This window comes from Accipiter gentilis, chromosome 25 (genome assembly GCF_929443795.1).
Source record: "Accipiter gentilis chromosome 25, bAccGen1.1, whole genome shotgun sequence".
In the NCBI taxonomy this organism is placed as follows: domain Eukaryota; kingdom Metazoa; phylum Chordata; class Aves; order Accipitriformes; family Accipitridae; genus Astur; species Astur gentilis.
Genome location: NC_064904.1, coordinates 4449762 through 4467227, shown reverse-complemented (window position 1 = coordinate 4467227; position 17466 = coordinate 4449762). Strand labels below are relative to the sequence as shown.

The 17466-nt window shown below is 37.4% G+C and overlaps 1 protein-coding gene across 5 annotated transcripts in view; it reads left to right on the top strand.

The window, feature by feature from the left end:
- The first annotated feature begins 263 nt into the window (after window positions 1–263).
- Window positions 264–17466, top strand: part of NRDE2 (NRDE-2, necessary for RNA interference, domain containing) — a 33979-nt gene continuing 16776 nt past the window's right edge. For 4 of the 5 annotated variants that reach the window (XR_007509621.1, XM_049828886.1, XM_049828888.1 and 1 more), the window contains exons 1-6: window positions 264–406; window positions 7886–7994; window positions 10001–10228; window positions 12363–12512; window positions 14033–14495; window positions 14686–15088. Coding sequence is in view for 4 of the 5 variants with exons in the window: in XM_049828886.1 (XP_049684843.1) it covers window positions 328–406; window positions 7886–7994; window positions 10001–10228; window positions 12363–12512; window positions 14033–14495; window positions 14686–15088 (1432 nt within the window). In the remaining variant the exon portion in view is untranslated. The remainder of the gene's footprint in view (window positions 407–7885; window positions 7995–10000; window positions 10229–12362; window positions 12513–14032; window positions 14496–14685; window positions 15089–17466) is intronic. The other variant, XM_049828887.1, reaches the window with a different exon arrangement.

The window sequence follows — 17466 nt, the reverse complement described above, 5'->3', positions numbered from 1 at the left end:
CCCCATGAGGGAAGACAAGGTGGTGGGGAAGTTAAGGCTGGCTCCGGAAACTGCATGCCCATCTCTTCCCCCAGCAGTTCCCTCCTCCAATCCCCTTACTGACCGCGGCGGAAAGCGCAAGATACGCAGAGGCCTGGAGAAGGCAGGACGCCCCAAGCAGCCCCAGCACTGAACCATCCTTCCCTCAGCGGCCACCGGGTCCCGCCGCCATTTTGGGAAGTCGGCCGGGCGAACTACACCTCCCAGTATGCTCGGCGCCGCGGCGCCATCTTGCCCCGCCGCTCCGCGGGGCAGTTCGGGCAGATAGTGGTGGCGGTAAGCTGAGACATGGCGCTGTTCCCGGCTTTTGCCAGTGCCGCCGAGCCCGGGGAGCCCCCAGCCGGCAGCAGCGAGGGCTCCAGGAAAGGTAAAGTCCTGGGAGAACGCTCTTTCCCCTAGCGGCCCGGCCCCCGGGAGGCCCTTCTGCTGCCGCTCGCCTCCACACGGAGCCTGCCCCGTGCCGGCCCTTCCGCGCACCCCGTCGGGCCTGCTCCGGCCGCCCGCCCGCCCTCCCACACGGTAGCCCGTGCGTGCCCGCGCTGCGGAGCGGGCGCGCTCCGCCCCTGCCACGGAGTTGCGGCGTGGGCGGTGCTGGCGCTGGGGCGCGGGAGCCCGGCAGCGGCGGTCTGTGTCCGACGCCTCTGGACGCTTGGGAGGGCGGCAGAGGGGCTCGTCTGCCCCGCCAGCCCCGGCGCCGAGAGCGCTCTGTACGCGCTGTTTCAGAGGGTGGTGCGCCCCTCGGCCCGGGCTCCTCCCCCGCGGGCAGAGTACGAGCGTACTCTGCGCAAGGCATGTCGCTGCCGGTTTGAATAAAGTTGTCATACTTAGGATTGAAGTTACTTTCCGTGCGGTAACTTCGGGGAGAACCCGAAGTGGGGGCATTCCCATAAAAATGGTGCTGGCTTGTCATGGGCGGGTTCTCAGGTGTGTTCAGAATTGCTTGCAGCTGTCTGCGGGTAGGTGCTGGAGGCATGGCTGTAGAAATACTCGTCTTTGAAAAATACGTGTACGTTGTCTTTGTGCGTGGTGGAGAAGGTTGGAAAACGAGGTGGTAGTTGGTTGGTTTTTTTTTACCACTAGCCTTGGATAACTTAAAAAGTGTTTTCTCATTTCCTTGCTTACTAAGCCAAATTTGAGTTGCAAAGGATATTTTCTGGAATGTCGTGAGTGAGATTATGATTCAGTTTATCATTCTTACTGTCATGGTTGCTGTCTAGCAAATTATGCTTTTATTGAACGAGTAAAGAACCCTATCTGGGTCTCTGAAGTATGCACGTTCATTAATTCTACTGGGAGATATTTTGAACTATGCTTTTTGCTTGCCAGCTTCCACCACCCTTGAGTCTGCCCATTCTCTAGGCACCACAGCAAGGGGAAACACTAAGAAAATCGTTTACCTAGGCTATATTTCTTGCATATTTGGTCCAGTCAGTATGATGAGTTTCTGAATCTTTTAGCAATACAGGCTAGGGTTAGCTTCTTGTTCTAACCAGTTCTGCATTACCTCCGATGGCATTGTAGCTGTTGATACTCAGTCTGCCAGTAGAGAGATGTTCTAGCCACATTTAGGGGTTTTTCTTGTAATGACACTCAGTGAAGGGAGTAGTGGACGTAGTAAGATCCCAGATTACAGCTTCTAGGAAGAGAGGAGCTGCTCTGCCAGGCAGAGGAACAGTAAAATTCTCTAGTACTAAGACCTTGCTTATATTTTAAAACTGGGAATTTGGGTTTGTTATGCCTTTAGGTTTGTTATGCATAGTCTGTGTCGCTGCAGACCACCTGTCTGGAAGATCAAATTACACAGAAAAAGATGTTCAGACTGACTTTTGGATCTAGATTTCAGTTATTAGCACTGCTTGAGTTACATTTTGGTCTAATGGAAGTTTTTTGTGTGAGAATTATTGACAAAACTTTAAGGAACATAAATCGTTTGGTTTATGTTTTGGCCAATATTGTACTTGTTTTTAAGAACCACATTTCAGTATAAGTCATAAAAATTAAGTATTAACTCAGAACCACATTTATGGTGGCATATATCAAATTTCACATGTTCAGCTTGTGAGAACTTGAGAACTTGATGGGCAACTTTGGTATCTCTCTGATGGATGACTCTTTCCTCAAAGTTGATACGAAGCCAAAGTCCATCATAATACAGAGATCACGGAGTATGTTGTATTTAAGATGATATGCAAAATTGAGGTGTCTTTTGCAGTCATTTAGGACTGCTTTGTAGTTTTATTGTAAAAGTTGAAGTAATAATGTAAATATGCTGGCCATGTTTCCTTCCCCTGACTACCTCTGTCTCATACTCTTACAAACCTTTCTAAACCATTTATATATATAAGCACTGCCTGAAACAGAAGTATTGCTGTAAGCTCTTTCTATCCTGGTAGATTGCTGAGTTGTAGCAACCTCTAGAGTGCAAAGTAATTTTGCATATGGTTTCTTACAATTATGTTGTCAAGCTTAATTAGTTTTTGGTAGAAGATAAATTACAAATTTATCAGTATCCGTGAACAGAGCAGTGGTAATAATTAACCCTTCTGACAGTAGCAAGCATTATGCACAGCATTATTTACAGTCTGAACTATTGTATAGGTAAGATGATGCAGTGATTTTTGCTGAAAGCAGATTTTCAGGATTCTGAGAAGCAACAAAAGACTTTGCGTAACTCTTAAAATTGTCTCTGTAGACACGTACTGTAATTTTTTTTTTTTTTTTTCCTTGGGAAGGTATAAAAAGAATGCTATTGGATTGCTTCTACTGTTGTGCTTGTGAATGTGGATGGTATAGAGTAGAACAATAACAACTACATGCATATTATCACAAAAAAAGTCTTTTTATATCTTTTATTCTTTGTGTTCTTTAAGAAAGTAAATCTGGTCTGTGAAATTTATAAACTTTTTAGACATCTGCCAAGAAAAAGTAGCACAAAATTGAAAGGGTAGAGTTTTAAAGTTTGGAATGCCTTTTGATGTTTGAAATGCTTGTGTCCAGCTAACTGATTCACTGGAGATTATTTACCAGGAAGTTTGGACTTGCATGTTGTGTAATGGAAAAAATTGTTCAGTTCTTTCCAGAGTTTTAGGTCAGTTTGATTAAATTGTTCAGAAAATACTGTAGTTGGAGAATTCTAAACATTTCCCTGGTGTATCCACAGAGGCATATTCACTGTGCTACAGGGGTTGGTTCTTGCAGTGTGGTTCTTCAGCATTTTAAAAAATGCAATTTGATCTAATCTGCTCAGGTAGAATGAAGCTAGTGGCACAGTCAGGGGATTAATGTTTATGACTCCATTTCTCAAGGTGAGTTTTCCTTGGAGGCTCTAAAACAATAACAAAATACAAAAAATAAACCTTATTCTGCTTGTGCTCACTTTTGTAATCATATTGCACCAAGTTAGTGAGTGACTTCACATCTATAAGGGAATAAGATACTTTTAGGTAAAGTTAAGTCAAAATGACATCTTGGAATTTAATTTCTAATAGTTAATGGTGATAATAGATGTTACTTTGCTATATTTAAGGCAAATTTTCTATGGAAATGGATCTTATGCATATGGGTGCTTGCTGTGCATCTGTCTGCCAGCCTACTTCCTCAGCCTTTCTTCTCTGTCTTCCTCCTCAGGAGTTTTAACCCTTTCAGTCAATTTTGTTGTGGTGGGAGAGAGAAATGGCAAAAGTAGAGGAGGTCTCTGAAAATCTACATTTGCTTTGGGAAAGATAAATCTAGATAAAGTGCCACTGCTGCGAGAGAGGCTGTAATGTGAATAGAACTGTTACCGGGATAGGTGGGCTTGGCAATGAGCATTTGTACATTAGCCAACTAATAAACATCTTTGGAGATCATCATCTGACACGGCACAGGTTGCCTCTTGGCCACCCAATAATTAAGGAATGTGGCGAAGTACTGTAGAAGGGTCTGGAGAACCCAGGTAATTCCTGAAGCTGTGGCAGTGGTGGGGAGTGTAAACGATGGAGGACACAACTTGGAAATACAGGCTTCATCTTTTTGTGAGCTGCAGTATTAATTTGCTGGGAGGAGGAGGAAATGAAAAATTTGCTGACTTGCTCTTTTTTATTTAAGAATGTGGTTCTGGTCTTAGAACAGCCTTTTAAACAGGGAAATAAAAAGATACCTGCTTACCAGTCTTCTGTCAGTTCAGGTGTAGCCTCTTTTCTTTAAAGTGTGTTTTGTGCCTCAGGGAAATTTAAATGGTTGGTTAGCCCCAGGTTTTATTGTGTCTTCTAAAGCAGCTGGAGTTTTACCGCTTTCTTTGTTTTTCTTCTCTGTTCATTTTGTCAACGTGATCAATAATGCCATTTTAAAAAGAAATGTATCAGTTGCTTTCCATTTTTCAGTTTTTAAGACCGAAGCTCTTAGTGCTGCTAAGGATCTGTATCTCCATTTGAAAGTTATTTGGCACTGTAGTACCATAAGGCTCAAGGTTATAAAATTTAGCATACTTGTTGTATGCAAACATTTTTTTTCCTAGTTTGGGCTGGTCTGTATCTGAAGTCTTTACACTGATGAATAATATTAAAAAATGAGTTATCTGCATTAATCTTTGGAGGACCTGATATGCTCTTGAAATCAATGAAAAAGCCTGTTTTGATGGGTACAGCATTTAAAAAGACCTTAGATGAAGATCTTAAAAGTTAAACATCTTAGACTTTTTTCCTAATGGTCTGAATATTATAAGTCTTGAATTCTGAATATTGTCATCAATGGCTCTGTATGACTGAAGGCAAATTATTTAACTTCATTCTGCCTTTGAGCTTACTTTTTTAAAAAATATAACCTAGTGTTTTATTAAGTGTCATGAGTTTTAGTATTAATATATTTCAAGTGATTTTTGAACCATAATTCTTCATTGAAATCAATACAGAACTACCTTAAAATAAATGTATTATTTTTTGGTAGAAATACTAGTAAATGATTTGTTACACATTACAAAAGGAAACAATAATTTATTAAAAAGAAGAGAAGCTCTGGCCAAAGACAAATTAGGTAAGTTTTGTGTATCTTTGGAACAGATATAATAATTTTGAGGAGATCTGTCTGGCTAATAAGTTAGCATTTTGTGCTGTTATGTGGTACACCTTTACACCAAAGACTCTGCCAACCAGTAAATTTTTGTTTTGTTAGGTGGATCTGGGTAATACAACACTAATCAAAAACAAAGATGGATTTTTTTTTTTAAAAGGAAATTAAATGTCTCCTTTATTTCTGTAAATAAATAAAAGGCTATATGCACAGATTAGTTGCATTTACTGAAATCTGGAGTGCTGTGGACCATTGTACTTTCTCTGAATTTGTCTCTGTTTAAGGAAGACTAGAGCGTGACCAATGAAAAAACATTGTAGGGTTGCAGTTTGCTCCTGTGTTCCTTTACACCCTGTTTTCATTACCAAAATTAGCAGAAATAATTGTATATAAGGAAGACAATAATTTTAAAAATCAATATCACATTTAATATACCTCAAAAATCTCAGGTATAAAGTGGCACTCGGCATACTGCGTGACATATTGAATTATTAACTCCAATTTGATTATGCGGTTATCAGGTATATGAATTTATTTAACTCTGGTGTGTTTTAAATATGTAGTGGTTATGGAATTATTCATGAGAAACATTTTGGTATTTCATGGAAATTACTAAATACAATTCTTTTAAGAAGTAATTCTGATTTTAGGTTGGTTCTTAATACATCTCTTAAAGGATTGAAGTAAGAAATTAATTTACTGTTGCATAACACTTTATTCCCCAGCAGGGGGGAATAATTATTTTGATAGGTGAGTGAAATGTTGCTTGGATATTATCCAACATAAATCTTTCTCCTTTAAGCTCATGAAAGGTTTTGGAATAATGCTTTGTGGTAGATTTACAGTTTTAGAATCATAGACACATACTTAAAATGAAGGCGTTTGTGCCAGGGTAGATTAATTTAAGTAGTAGATTTTTATCATATTTTAAGTAGGCAAGTAAGGATCACAGTTTTAAGGTTTCAATTTTTATTCTAATTTTACACGAATATATCTTAAGTATTTTCCTGGAAGGGGGGGGGGGGGGGGCTCATGTTGATTTGCAACACAGTAGGGTAGTGTATTTGCCTTAGGTTTGCTGATTCCGATTGCCAGGCAGAAGGTTACAATAACATGCATATATATATCATACAGCTGAATTTTTATTTTTCAGTCTCCATCCTATGTTTTGGTGAGCTGGAAAGTGGTGCCTGGCAGCGTTCTGCAGTGTATTGGTTGGGGCGCTCATGGGAAGGTGTGTTTTGGTCCTGACAGTGCCACAAATTGTGGGTTCTCCTCTGCACAGAGTTGAAGGAGGTTCAAGATGAACCAGGGAAGGTGGCCCTCCCCATGGAGCCTTTGGTCTTTGGTAGCAGGGGCAGTCTTTTGGGAAATGCACAGTGGAGTTTTGCTTGATTGGATGTACTTCTTGATGGGTTTAACTTAGTTTAACAAACTGTTTTGCGGCCTGCTCCATTTTAAATCCTTTTGTGGACAACAATTCAGAGACATGAGACAGAAGAAAGAATTTTGGTATGAAGAGCTATTTCTGAAAGAAATACTTCAGGAGGAGGAGAGATGTATGGCTTGGTGGACAATGAGTTCATGCTATTTAAGGATTAGAGGTCAGTGGAGTCACAAGCACAAAGACAAGAGTGTGACAGGAAGAACAGCAAGGCAAAAATGGTTGTAAAAAGCATGGAGAACAGGCAGGGAGACCAAATTTGTTCCTTCTGTTGTTATCTCCTGTGGTCTGGCACCAGAGAGGATGCTGTTAAATTCTGTGCTTATGTGAAATAACATTTGCTGTTTAATATGTTAGAAAATGTCACATACTCAAAAGATTTCTAGAAATGAAATCTCTATGAAAATGGTTATAGAAGTTTTAGTATCAGTAAAATTACGGCAAAAAAATCCCCCTCCATAACCTGTCAGTATCTGATCTTATCTGATGACTGAAATGGCTGAGGTCTAGATGCAGAATGCTTAATGCTGACTATCAAAAATAGCATCAATTAGCCTTTTTTCACAATATTTGAAGGTCTAATGGTATTTTGGTGGTTAGAGAATCCAGTGACATGTTTTGACCTTGTATAAAACACTTGGGGGTTGAAACTAGATGATCTTTAAGGTCCCTTCCAACCCAAACCATTCTATGATTCTCTGATTCTTACCAGTAGTGGGTGTTCCTATCAATAAAATCGTGTTAAAAATATTTTCCATGCAGTGAGTAAAGTACATTTTTTGTAAGTTTGCGTAAGTTGTATTGCATTCATTAACTACACCTTTAATTTAATTATGCCCTTCTGTAATTGTTTCAATTTTACTCTTTAAATATGTAAATATATATTATATATTGTATAGAATAATTATAATTAATATAAATATATGAAGATACATTAGAAGATCTTATATAATTATGCATATATAACATTTATACTACATATAAATATGTAAAGTTAGAATTTTTACATGGTAAAAATTAATATTGGACAGACTTGGGTTTTTTTAAAGTATATAGCGGTGTATGAAATATTATCTGCTTTCAGTATGAACTTTTCAGTATTATTATATAGTGGGTTCTTTTAAAGCTTAGATTCATGTCAGGGGAAGATTCCAGCTCCTAAATATTTTACCTCATTACAACCTAGTGTTCTACTAAATGGAAATTTCATGGACTGCTTTCTGATATGCTTAATTTTTACACATGACTTAGTGACATTTGCCGCAAATTTAGCTGTCTGCTGACTAGACTAACCCCCAACTTTAAAAAGCACAGCAAGGTAATTTGTATTGATTTCACACTTTTCTTTACCTGCAGAATTGGACTGGCTTAGTAACCCAAGCTTCTCTACGGAAGATGCACTATTACTGCATCAGCGTGCTACGGAAGTTGCAAATCTCATCCCTGAAAAATCACCACTAATAAGGTAGAATATACTTAGATATCTTTTAAAATAGCCTCTTTCTTTTGTCCTGCTTATCTTTTGCTATGTGAGACCAAAATCAGGAGCTTTTAGGGCTGCTTTTCATTCCACTGTTCAGTATTTAAAAAGGCCTGAACTGAGTCATATATAAAAGTATGAATAATGCTTCCATGTCCTTTAACTTAAAATAATGAGAAATTACACTTATGCAATTACATTCCCATTTTCTTTTTCTCACAGCTGCACTTAAATCATTGTTATTTCGGAATGGAAAGGGAACCGAGTGATCATGATTCTTCATTAGCTTTTGAATGTCCTAAGTGACCCTTGAAATAATGTAACGACTAAGCATCATCTTTGTGATTTCTCTGTGAAAACCAGTTCAATCAGCCATTTCACAGTCAAGTTTTTTACTTCTTAAAAACTAGTTGAAGATTTGAATTAATGAAATATTACATGTATCAAGTTGTGCAGCTGTGTAGAACATGCTGATCACTGAAGAGGGTGATTATATTCTTTTATAAAAATGAGCTTTAAGCAGCCATGTTTGCTGAAGAACTAGTTTTAATACCTTCACTAGAATAGTTGCTCTACTTAGCTTATCTACACTATAACTAGCGCTTAATAATTAATGGAATCAAGTTGCAGTTGCCAAGTTCAAAAACTTAGTCACTTTTAATTTGATACAAGCTTCTGTGTTTACAATGACTGTTGGTGGTCATGATAGAGAATGTCTTTATAATAACAGTCACAGCTGAATACATCTTTTTGTATGCTTATTCTTACATTTACACGTATTGTGTGATTGAAATGCAATCACTGTTCTGTTTATCAGTCATATATTCTGTTTATAGGTCTTTAAATCTTTTCAGGACTTTAATGTCATAAAACTAAGGAATTTACAAATTACCATTCAGATAGAATGACATAGTAAACCCATCATAACTACTATTTGAAAAAGAATTTGTCAAAAAACAGTGTACAGAGAAATGTTTGATCTTTCACCTATTAATAGTGTATGTTCTCAGTTCAATAAAAACTAGTTGGTGTTTTTTGGGGGGGGGTTGGTTTGGGGGAGTGTGTGTATGTTTGTTTTAAAGCCCTGCTGATGGTTCTCCCATGGCTTCTTTTTTTCTTAGTGCCTTCAATTGTGTAAGTTTTTTTTTTTTTTTTTTTTTTTTTGAGGTGCCTTGCTTCTGAAATGCTGCATTTTCTTTTATTGACATATAAGGAACACTGAGACTTGTCACTCCTGTCTTTTACTGAAAGATTCCAGAAAAACTGTTTAAAAAGAGCTTGTGCTTTAATTAAGTGTTAGAGAAGACCTCCATTATTTGAGTTGAATATTAAGTATGGGAGTGTATGTGGTATGTACAGTGATATACACATGTTTTGCTGAAACTATTTGTCCGTTGTGTGATCTCTCAGTAAGTCAGTTGTGTGTTGCATGTAGTGTTTGTTACTACATTATATTACATGATAACATTAATTCAGTAGCCATCAAAAATTGTTCCTCGATTGGTGAGACTTGAATTTCTAATCTGGAAGTGATTTTAAAAGTATATTTTTGATATTTCTTATGTAAATCATAAAGAAACAAGGAATAAAAGTGCAGATCTTTTCTTTTGCAGGTCACCCTGAAAGATTTCTTATCCTTTTAGCTTGACCTAAGTTGTCTTAGCGAAGTTAGGAAATTTTATCAGCTCAGTCATCTTCTTTAATTTGGTGATGATAACAGATGGATATTTATACAGATCACACATCAAAATGCCTTTGACAATTAAAACTTTAAGACTGGTTGTCAGTAATTCCAGCAGCTGAAAAAATATAGTTGTTATTTAATGCAGACTTATATCACTTTCATTGTATAAGTTTCTGCTAGTTCTGTTCTCCAAAAATACAGGGAGAATAAAGGTAAAATGATTCTGAACTTTCTTATGGTGGTATTTCTTTACACTTTTACTACTTGGATATATAGGTATGTATAGATTTATGTACTTGTTTCCAAGCAGGACTACCTCAAAATCAGAGTTGTCAGGGGAAAGTGATACAGATGAGAGTCTGAAACAGTCAAGTAAGAAAAGGAAAAAGAAAAAGAAGAAGCATCACAACTATAAGAAGACAAAAAAGAAAACAAAAGGCGACTCCAGTAGCAGTGAATCGGACCGGGACATTAAGCACATCAAGGACAAAGCCGAAGGAAGTGGCAGAAATCATGAAAAGGAAGGAGCAGCAATGTATGTATTTATTAATATTATGCAAGATGTAAATTCATTGTGTTCTTGTACTTGTCTCTTCAACTTTATGAATTAAATTCTTACCACTGGTGGGTCATTGTTTTCTGAGCTGTATATGACTAAACGTGCATTCAAAGCAATGAAAATAGAATTAGAACCACTTGTTTAATCATATCTGAAAAACTGTGACTAAAATATTCTGTGAAGTACTGTTCTGCAGAACAAAGCATGGTATGGCGGTAATGAAATATATTTTTAGAGACGTAGAGGCTTATGTTGAGTTTTTGTAAGCATCTTGCTTCCTTTCATGGTTCTTCTTTTGGGAGAGTTTGGAGAGGGATTGCATTAAACATTATTCTCCATTAGTGCAAAAGACTAAATATACAGCTGTGTTTGCCTTGTAATATAACTTCCTCCTCACAGAGTTAACATTTCCTTTTTTTTTCATATTAAGACAAAGTTTGTTGTAGGATTTAACATTTCTTTCATGTCCACCCATTTATTGCTCTATGCTGTGTGCTTCATACTTCTTGGTAATGGTACATCTAGATGGGTATTTGAAGAATTGAAATTGTTTTGCTAGACCTTTTTTGTTAACTCCAGGAGCTCTAAAGTGCTGTGTAATTAGTGGAGGTGTCATTTTTTATGGAACAAGAAAAAATAGGTATGTAGTGACTAGTGTGATCTTTGAGCAGTAAAAGAGGTTCTGTGAATGCACTGAGTATTCTACTTTGGCATACCTAGCTGTGCTTTTCTCAGTCTGTTGGCTTTTGATCATTTCATTCAAAGTGGCCCAATCTAACTGGCTGTGTAAGTTGCCTTTCCCTGTTTCTCATAATGTTTGCTAGTTTGAGCAGCCATTTTGCCTCTCTCCGATTCCCTTGTACCTGTTTTTTCTTTAGCATCAGCAGCTCTGGCTCTAATTCACAGCATTGCAGCTGCTCCTGGGGACAGAGTGAGGATTTGGTGACATTGAGGAATTGTTGTTACAGCTGGGTGTAGTCCAGACAGTCCTTGACCTTCCCCCAGTTTACTACTATTCCCAAGGCAGACTAACCAGGAGCTGAGAGCACAGGCTTGTGGGCATGTGTCTATGTCAAGGGAATCTTAACATTGTTTCTCTGTGGAAGAATGGCAGTGGTACTGGAGGTGTTGTCTGATGCCTCTAGCCATACTCACCTCCTCCCTTATGAAGACTGTGTTGTTGGCTTGTGGAGGCTAAGGCTTACTTGGCTGTGAGGAAGCACAGTAAAAATCATTGGGATGCTAAGACCATTCTGCTCTGCCCAGTCACTCTTGTCTTTGGTGGAAGGGTGTCTGGTTTGGATGGAACGGACTTACGTGCTGAACCTGGTTCATCAGCTGTTTGCTACGCTGGGCCAACCAGCTAGTGCATTGCCCAAATGAAAGGGTTGAAGTTCTTCCAGGGTATCTATTTTTACTTCTTTCCATAAATTGTTGATACTGAGAGAATATTGAGTTTTCAGGGTACTGCTTTTGAAACCTGAACCAGAAAATTGCTCTAAATACAATAGGTCTTGTGAAATTTTAGAAAGCTTCTTAAGACTATAAAACTCATTTACTAAGTTACATATTTGTAACATGAATTCACATTGGAAGTTCAGAGTTGTCTACAGTTCAGAGACATGTGGCAACTTCCACTGAAGTTCATTTGCACAGCTGTAATCCATAAACCACTTTGATGCGCACTGTTTTATCAAATGCATGGATATAATTACAGCTAATCAACACAATTCTCTTGTAGATTAACCTCTTTTTCTTAATTGTAGCATCTTACTAAGACAAAAGTAAATTTTGGAAGTAGTGATATATGGCTTTTAGATTATAGTTTGCCAAGCAATTGATTGGTTAAATCTGGTTATTACCTTTCATAATAGCGAATCCAATTTTTGGAAGTGAAAGGAGTGTTTGTGTTTTGCTTTGATGGTCCTATTAGTGTATTTTCAGGGTTTTTTTTGAGTGTGCGACTGACTTTGCAATAATGGATCATGTACCATGACTTTGAGTAAATTAAATTATTATGAACTATAAAAACACAATGTCTCCTGGGTTTTGTAAATGCCTAGAATATGTGCACAAATGCTTAGAATATACTACTTCTCCTTTTCTGCAGTCTAGATAAGAAAACATCAAATCTTACCAGCAGTCGCTTTGTTTGGCTTGATGATATCCAGGCTTTCACGGCAGAAACCTTCAGAATAGACAAGAAACCAGACCCTGCAAACTGGGCCTACAAATCCCTGTATCGAGGGGACATAGCAAGGTACAGTATGTTGGTTTCTATTGGTATTCAAACTATCACAGAGTCACTATCTCAAGAATCTTTAACTTGAGACTGGCTTTGAAATTTTTATGTAGAAGATGAGAAAATAAGGTAACTGAATAGTTTATTAAAATATTTGACTTCGCATTGGGCATAAATATCTTAAAAGGCAAAAGATGCCATGAAACAATGGGAATAAAGTGCATGATTTTCATTTTTGCTAAAAACATTCTCTGTGTAGTAGTAGACTGCAGGCATCTGAATTTGTAGAACTGCCATCTGGAGGTGGCAGCGTGGGGTAGATTCAAAAGCATGATTTTGAGGTCAGAAATCCCAGGTTCTGTTAAAGATCATCTTTGGGTGAGTGCCCCTTTTGATCTCTGTTGTTCTGGCTCTGTGTCTGAAAGGGAAATGAAAGTACTGATTATTTCATACTAGATTTGTCAAGAGGTTTGCTTACTTGAATAGTTTTGATATCCTTGCAAAAAAAACCCCAAACCCAAACCAAACCATACAGGTGGTACTTAGCAAACAGATTCTCTGTTAGATCACCCAGACATTATACTAAAGGGTATCTATCTCATGCATTACTACATTTCAAATGAGTATAGAGGAAATCGTATATTCAACATCCTTAGTGGGTTACTAGTACTATGATGACTGTTCAGAACATTTCCCTGCGTTAATGGAGAAGCCCATCTAAAGGAGCCTATGCTGGGCTTGTGCATTATGTGTGTACACTTACCTCTTGATATTCTCAAGGAAAATTGTTTACTATATATAAAAAGTAATTATTTGTGTAGGAGGGAGGATTTATGGGTTTTAATTTTGTGGTGTAGATACCTTTGCAGTAAAATTGCCTGGTTACAATCCATTCCAATTTTCTGCCATCTTGGATTGTCAGCTATCGTTTGAGATGTAAAATGTTATTTTAGCATTGCATGTCACTACGTCTGTCACTGAAATGACATTCTTGGTAATATTTTAAGATGGTATTTTCCTTTCTTAATCCACAGGATTATTGTGGGCTTTATGAACCTGGTCTCTTTTTCCTCTCCACTCCCCCTCCACCCCACTTCTTGGCATGTAAAATGCATAGAGGCTTAGGGATACAGAAAGATATTACCAGACTGAACTACTGGTGTCCGATTTTTCAGTTTAAAAGAACCTAATCTAAATAGCCTTAAATAATGTTGTCTGTTGTTCTTTCTCCAGATCTGTCTTGGAGGGTTAAAATGATAGGAGGAAAACAAAATTTTCTTCTGCTGAGTACGACAGATACTGTTGAACTCGGAGGAAGCTTAGTATGATAATAAAAGTTGTGATTGCACTGAAAAAATAAATAAATTGAAGTCTTAAATAATGAGAACGTTACCAAGTTCTTATGCTTTTGAAGGTCTGTGCATACATTATTTGGGTCAATTTGAATTAAAATACTTCTTCCATGCTTTCTTGCAAAGGGGAGGTATCTTTTCTAACAGGTATTTTAGAACATGTTTAATTGTAATTTTCCTTCTAAGATATAAGAGGAGAGGAGACTCCTGTCTTGGCATAGATGCAAAGAAACAGTGTATAACTTGGGACAGTTCTGCATCAAAAAGGAAGCAATTACAGAGGCGACCTGAGCGCTATTTCACAAAGAACAATGTGAAGATGCTGAACACAGATGGGATTCCTGTTTGCAATAAGAGTTCTCCATCTGACCCAACTGCTTTTATACCAGTTTTCCAAATGGAAACTGATGATCCTTCTGACACAACAGACATGAATCCTCTTGGGATTTATGATCCATCAACTACAGTGTGGCTACAAGGAAAAGGGTGCAAGAATACAGACTATGAGCCTGTAAATACGCAGCAAACAATTCAAGAGCCTGAGATAAACATTAACTCCATTCTAATGACAAAAGTGGAAGAACATAACAAGAAAGTCAGAGAAAACCCAAGAGATATTAATGCTTGGATGGAGTTTGTTTCCTTTCAGGTATGTAGTCTGACAGACCTAGTTGCTTATTGTAAACAATAAATACATGAACGTTATATTGTAGTTTAATTTGTTTAGGAGTGTATATCTTCTATAGGTGAAGAATGAGCTGTTAATTCATCTTCACAAATGTCAGCATTCTCGTGATGATTCTTTCTAATGTTGTAATGATTTTTCTTTTTGTTTTAAGGATGAATTAATGAGAGGACCTAGCCCTTATGCCAGTAAAGGAGAGCAGGAAGTAAGAAGAAAATCACTGAAGTTAATCTTAGAAAAGAAACTGGCTATTTTAGAGAGGGCAATTGAAAGCAATCCAAGTAATGTTGATCTGAAACTTGCCAGGCTGAAGCTTTGCACAGAATTCTGGGAACCACCAGCTTTAATCAAAGAATGGCAGAAGCTAATTTTCTTACATCCCAATAATCCAGAGCTGTGGAAGAAATATCTCCTGTTCTGTCAAAGTCAGTTCACTACCTTTTCTGTTTCAAAAATCAATAGTCTCTATGGAAAATGTTTGACTACGTTGGCAGCTGTACAGGATGGCAGCATGGTTTCACATCCTCTACTGCCTGGCACAGAAGAAGCTATGCTAGGTAAGGTTCTTTCTATTTCGTGTTATGGTCAGAATGGTCTTTGTAGGAGTTGACTACATTCCCTATAAGAATAGACTTTCCTCTGTACTACAGGAAGTTTTTATTCTCTTTGAAATGCCTGGCATCCTGATTTCTTGGCTGATAATTACAGTAGATATTCCAACCAAATACAGATATAGCAGATGCTTTCCTTCCCCAGGGTAGTTTGTGATATAACATCCAGTACAGTCTAATGTGCTTATCAGTTTACAGTACAAGCGTCAAGATTGGAGAATTGCAGCCAATAGCTGAGATACGCTTTTACCTTTTAAAAATGTTTATTTAAAAAAAGGAAAAAAGATTGGCTTGTGAAAGAAACAATTATCTTTTGTTCAAAAATTTTATAGTTAATTACTTTCATCCAGAAAAGAGAAGGGACATAGAAAGTCTGATGTGAAATTTTCTTGAGCATCCCAGTTCGTAGATGGAGAATTCTAAACTGTAATACCATGTGGTTATGCCCTTTGTATTTCTTGTGTGCATATATCTACCATTTATGATATATTATATAGTTATCCCTGGAAGGAAAACTAGTGAGATGGTTAGGATGGTGGTCTGGATCCAGGGAAGAAACGAGTTCATGCTCAGTTCTGGCATGGGCTTTAAATTTATTTGGAGCTAAATGACTTAACCTATCCCATTTCAATTTTGCTTCTCTACCTCGGGGTGGGGGGTCATTGTGATTATTACACTGAGGAGGGGGGAAATACTAGTGTCACCATGAATGTGTTTGGGGTTTTTTTTCCTTTTAAAATTTGTTTTAAATCTTAGAGGAGACTATTATAAAGCAGTCCACATTTCTTCATGTGTGGCATAGTCCAAGGAACCTCTATTTTTCCTCTAACTCCTGTTTGAGCAGTGGTGCTATCTGTTATGCAATATCCAGTCTGGACTTAAAGATTGAGATGCTGGGTTACAAATTAGTTTCAGGTGTTCATATCTCTTATGGTCTTTGGTTGATTCATCTTGGATCAAGCACTGGAAAAAGTGCTGTAAAGGAAAAATCCTGTGCTGGCAGGTGGATATTGTACTGCCTGATAGCTTCTAATTGCTTCTGCTATCTCTGATTTCCAACACTTCAGTCACTTTGTACAGTAACCACAATGAATGGTTCTTAGGACAATTGTTTTATGCAACATCTATATTTTCAAGTAAGAAGGTTTTTCTTTCTTTTTGGTTCCCTGCACAGAACATATTTGACTCATTAAATACTGTTTGTCAACTGTTATGAGAAATTTGTTTTTTTTTTTAAATGGAGTTCCTTTAACTAGTTAACTGTATTAGATTGATTGACGTTTTTAAAAGTACTTGTTTGCCGGCAATGTCTATAGATAGGTTAAAATGAAAATGAACTCAACTTTGTGTTTCTGTTCCATTCTTAATGTCTTGTTCTGCATTAAGACTATAGTGATTTGTTTATGAACACTGATGAAGGTTTTGGGGTTTGGTTTGTTTTTTTTTTTTATTTTGTTTTTTTCACTCTTTGGAATTCAAGTGATAGGAGTGAAGAAATTTCTTGATCTGAGATTATTTTTTTTTTTAGTGACTCAACTACCTAATTCTTGGGCTGTATTTGAACTGTTAGTGTACTTATTAGGAAGATTACCAAATTGTTCATTAAGATAAATATACAAAGAGTTTCACAAATTAATTATGAGGTGAGTAGCAGTGTGGATGTATAGTAGGCTTGCATGTTCAATCTTTGTCCTTTGCTAATGACGAAGTGTAAGAGCTAATTTTAAATAGTGGTGGACTGTGCCATCTAGTGTTCAATTCAGTATGCTGTACTATCTATTTGGAAATAGGTGGGTGTTTTTTTAAAACATGACATTTAAGAAAGCAGGTAAAGTTAATTTAAAATTATAGATAAGTTTTTACTTAAATTTTGAGATAATTTGTAACATTTTAAATTTACTAGGAACTGATAATATAAAGCAGATGAAGGTAAGCATTCTCAAATTTTGCTGTGGAAAGGGAGTCCTATTTTTCAAATTATACCTACTGGTTGGGGAGAAACATCCTTAACCTTTAGGTCAGTTCAGCTGCAGAACTATCTTAGCATCATGGACTGAATTAATGCTGTTTTCAGCTTTTAGCACAGAGAAAATGCTGATCTTTGCATTTCTTCAAATATCTTTTTTATCATGTAGAAAATCTTATGCTGTAATTTATTTTTGGCTCCAGTTTGGCACAAGTCCTGATGAGATATTCACTACATTCAGACTATTTTAATGAAAGTTCATCTGCCTGAAGCTGAGAAACTAGGAAAGGACCACTTTTTCAGTGTCAGTTGGACACAGTGCCTAAATTGGTGAAAATACTTTGGAAGATTCTATTAG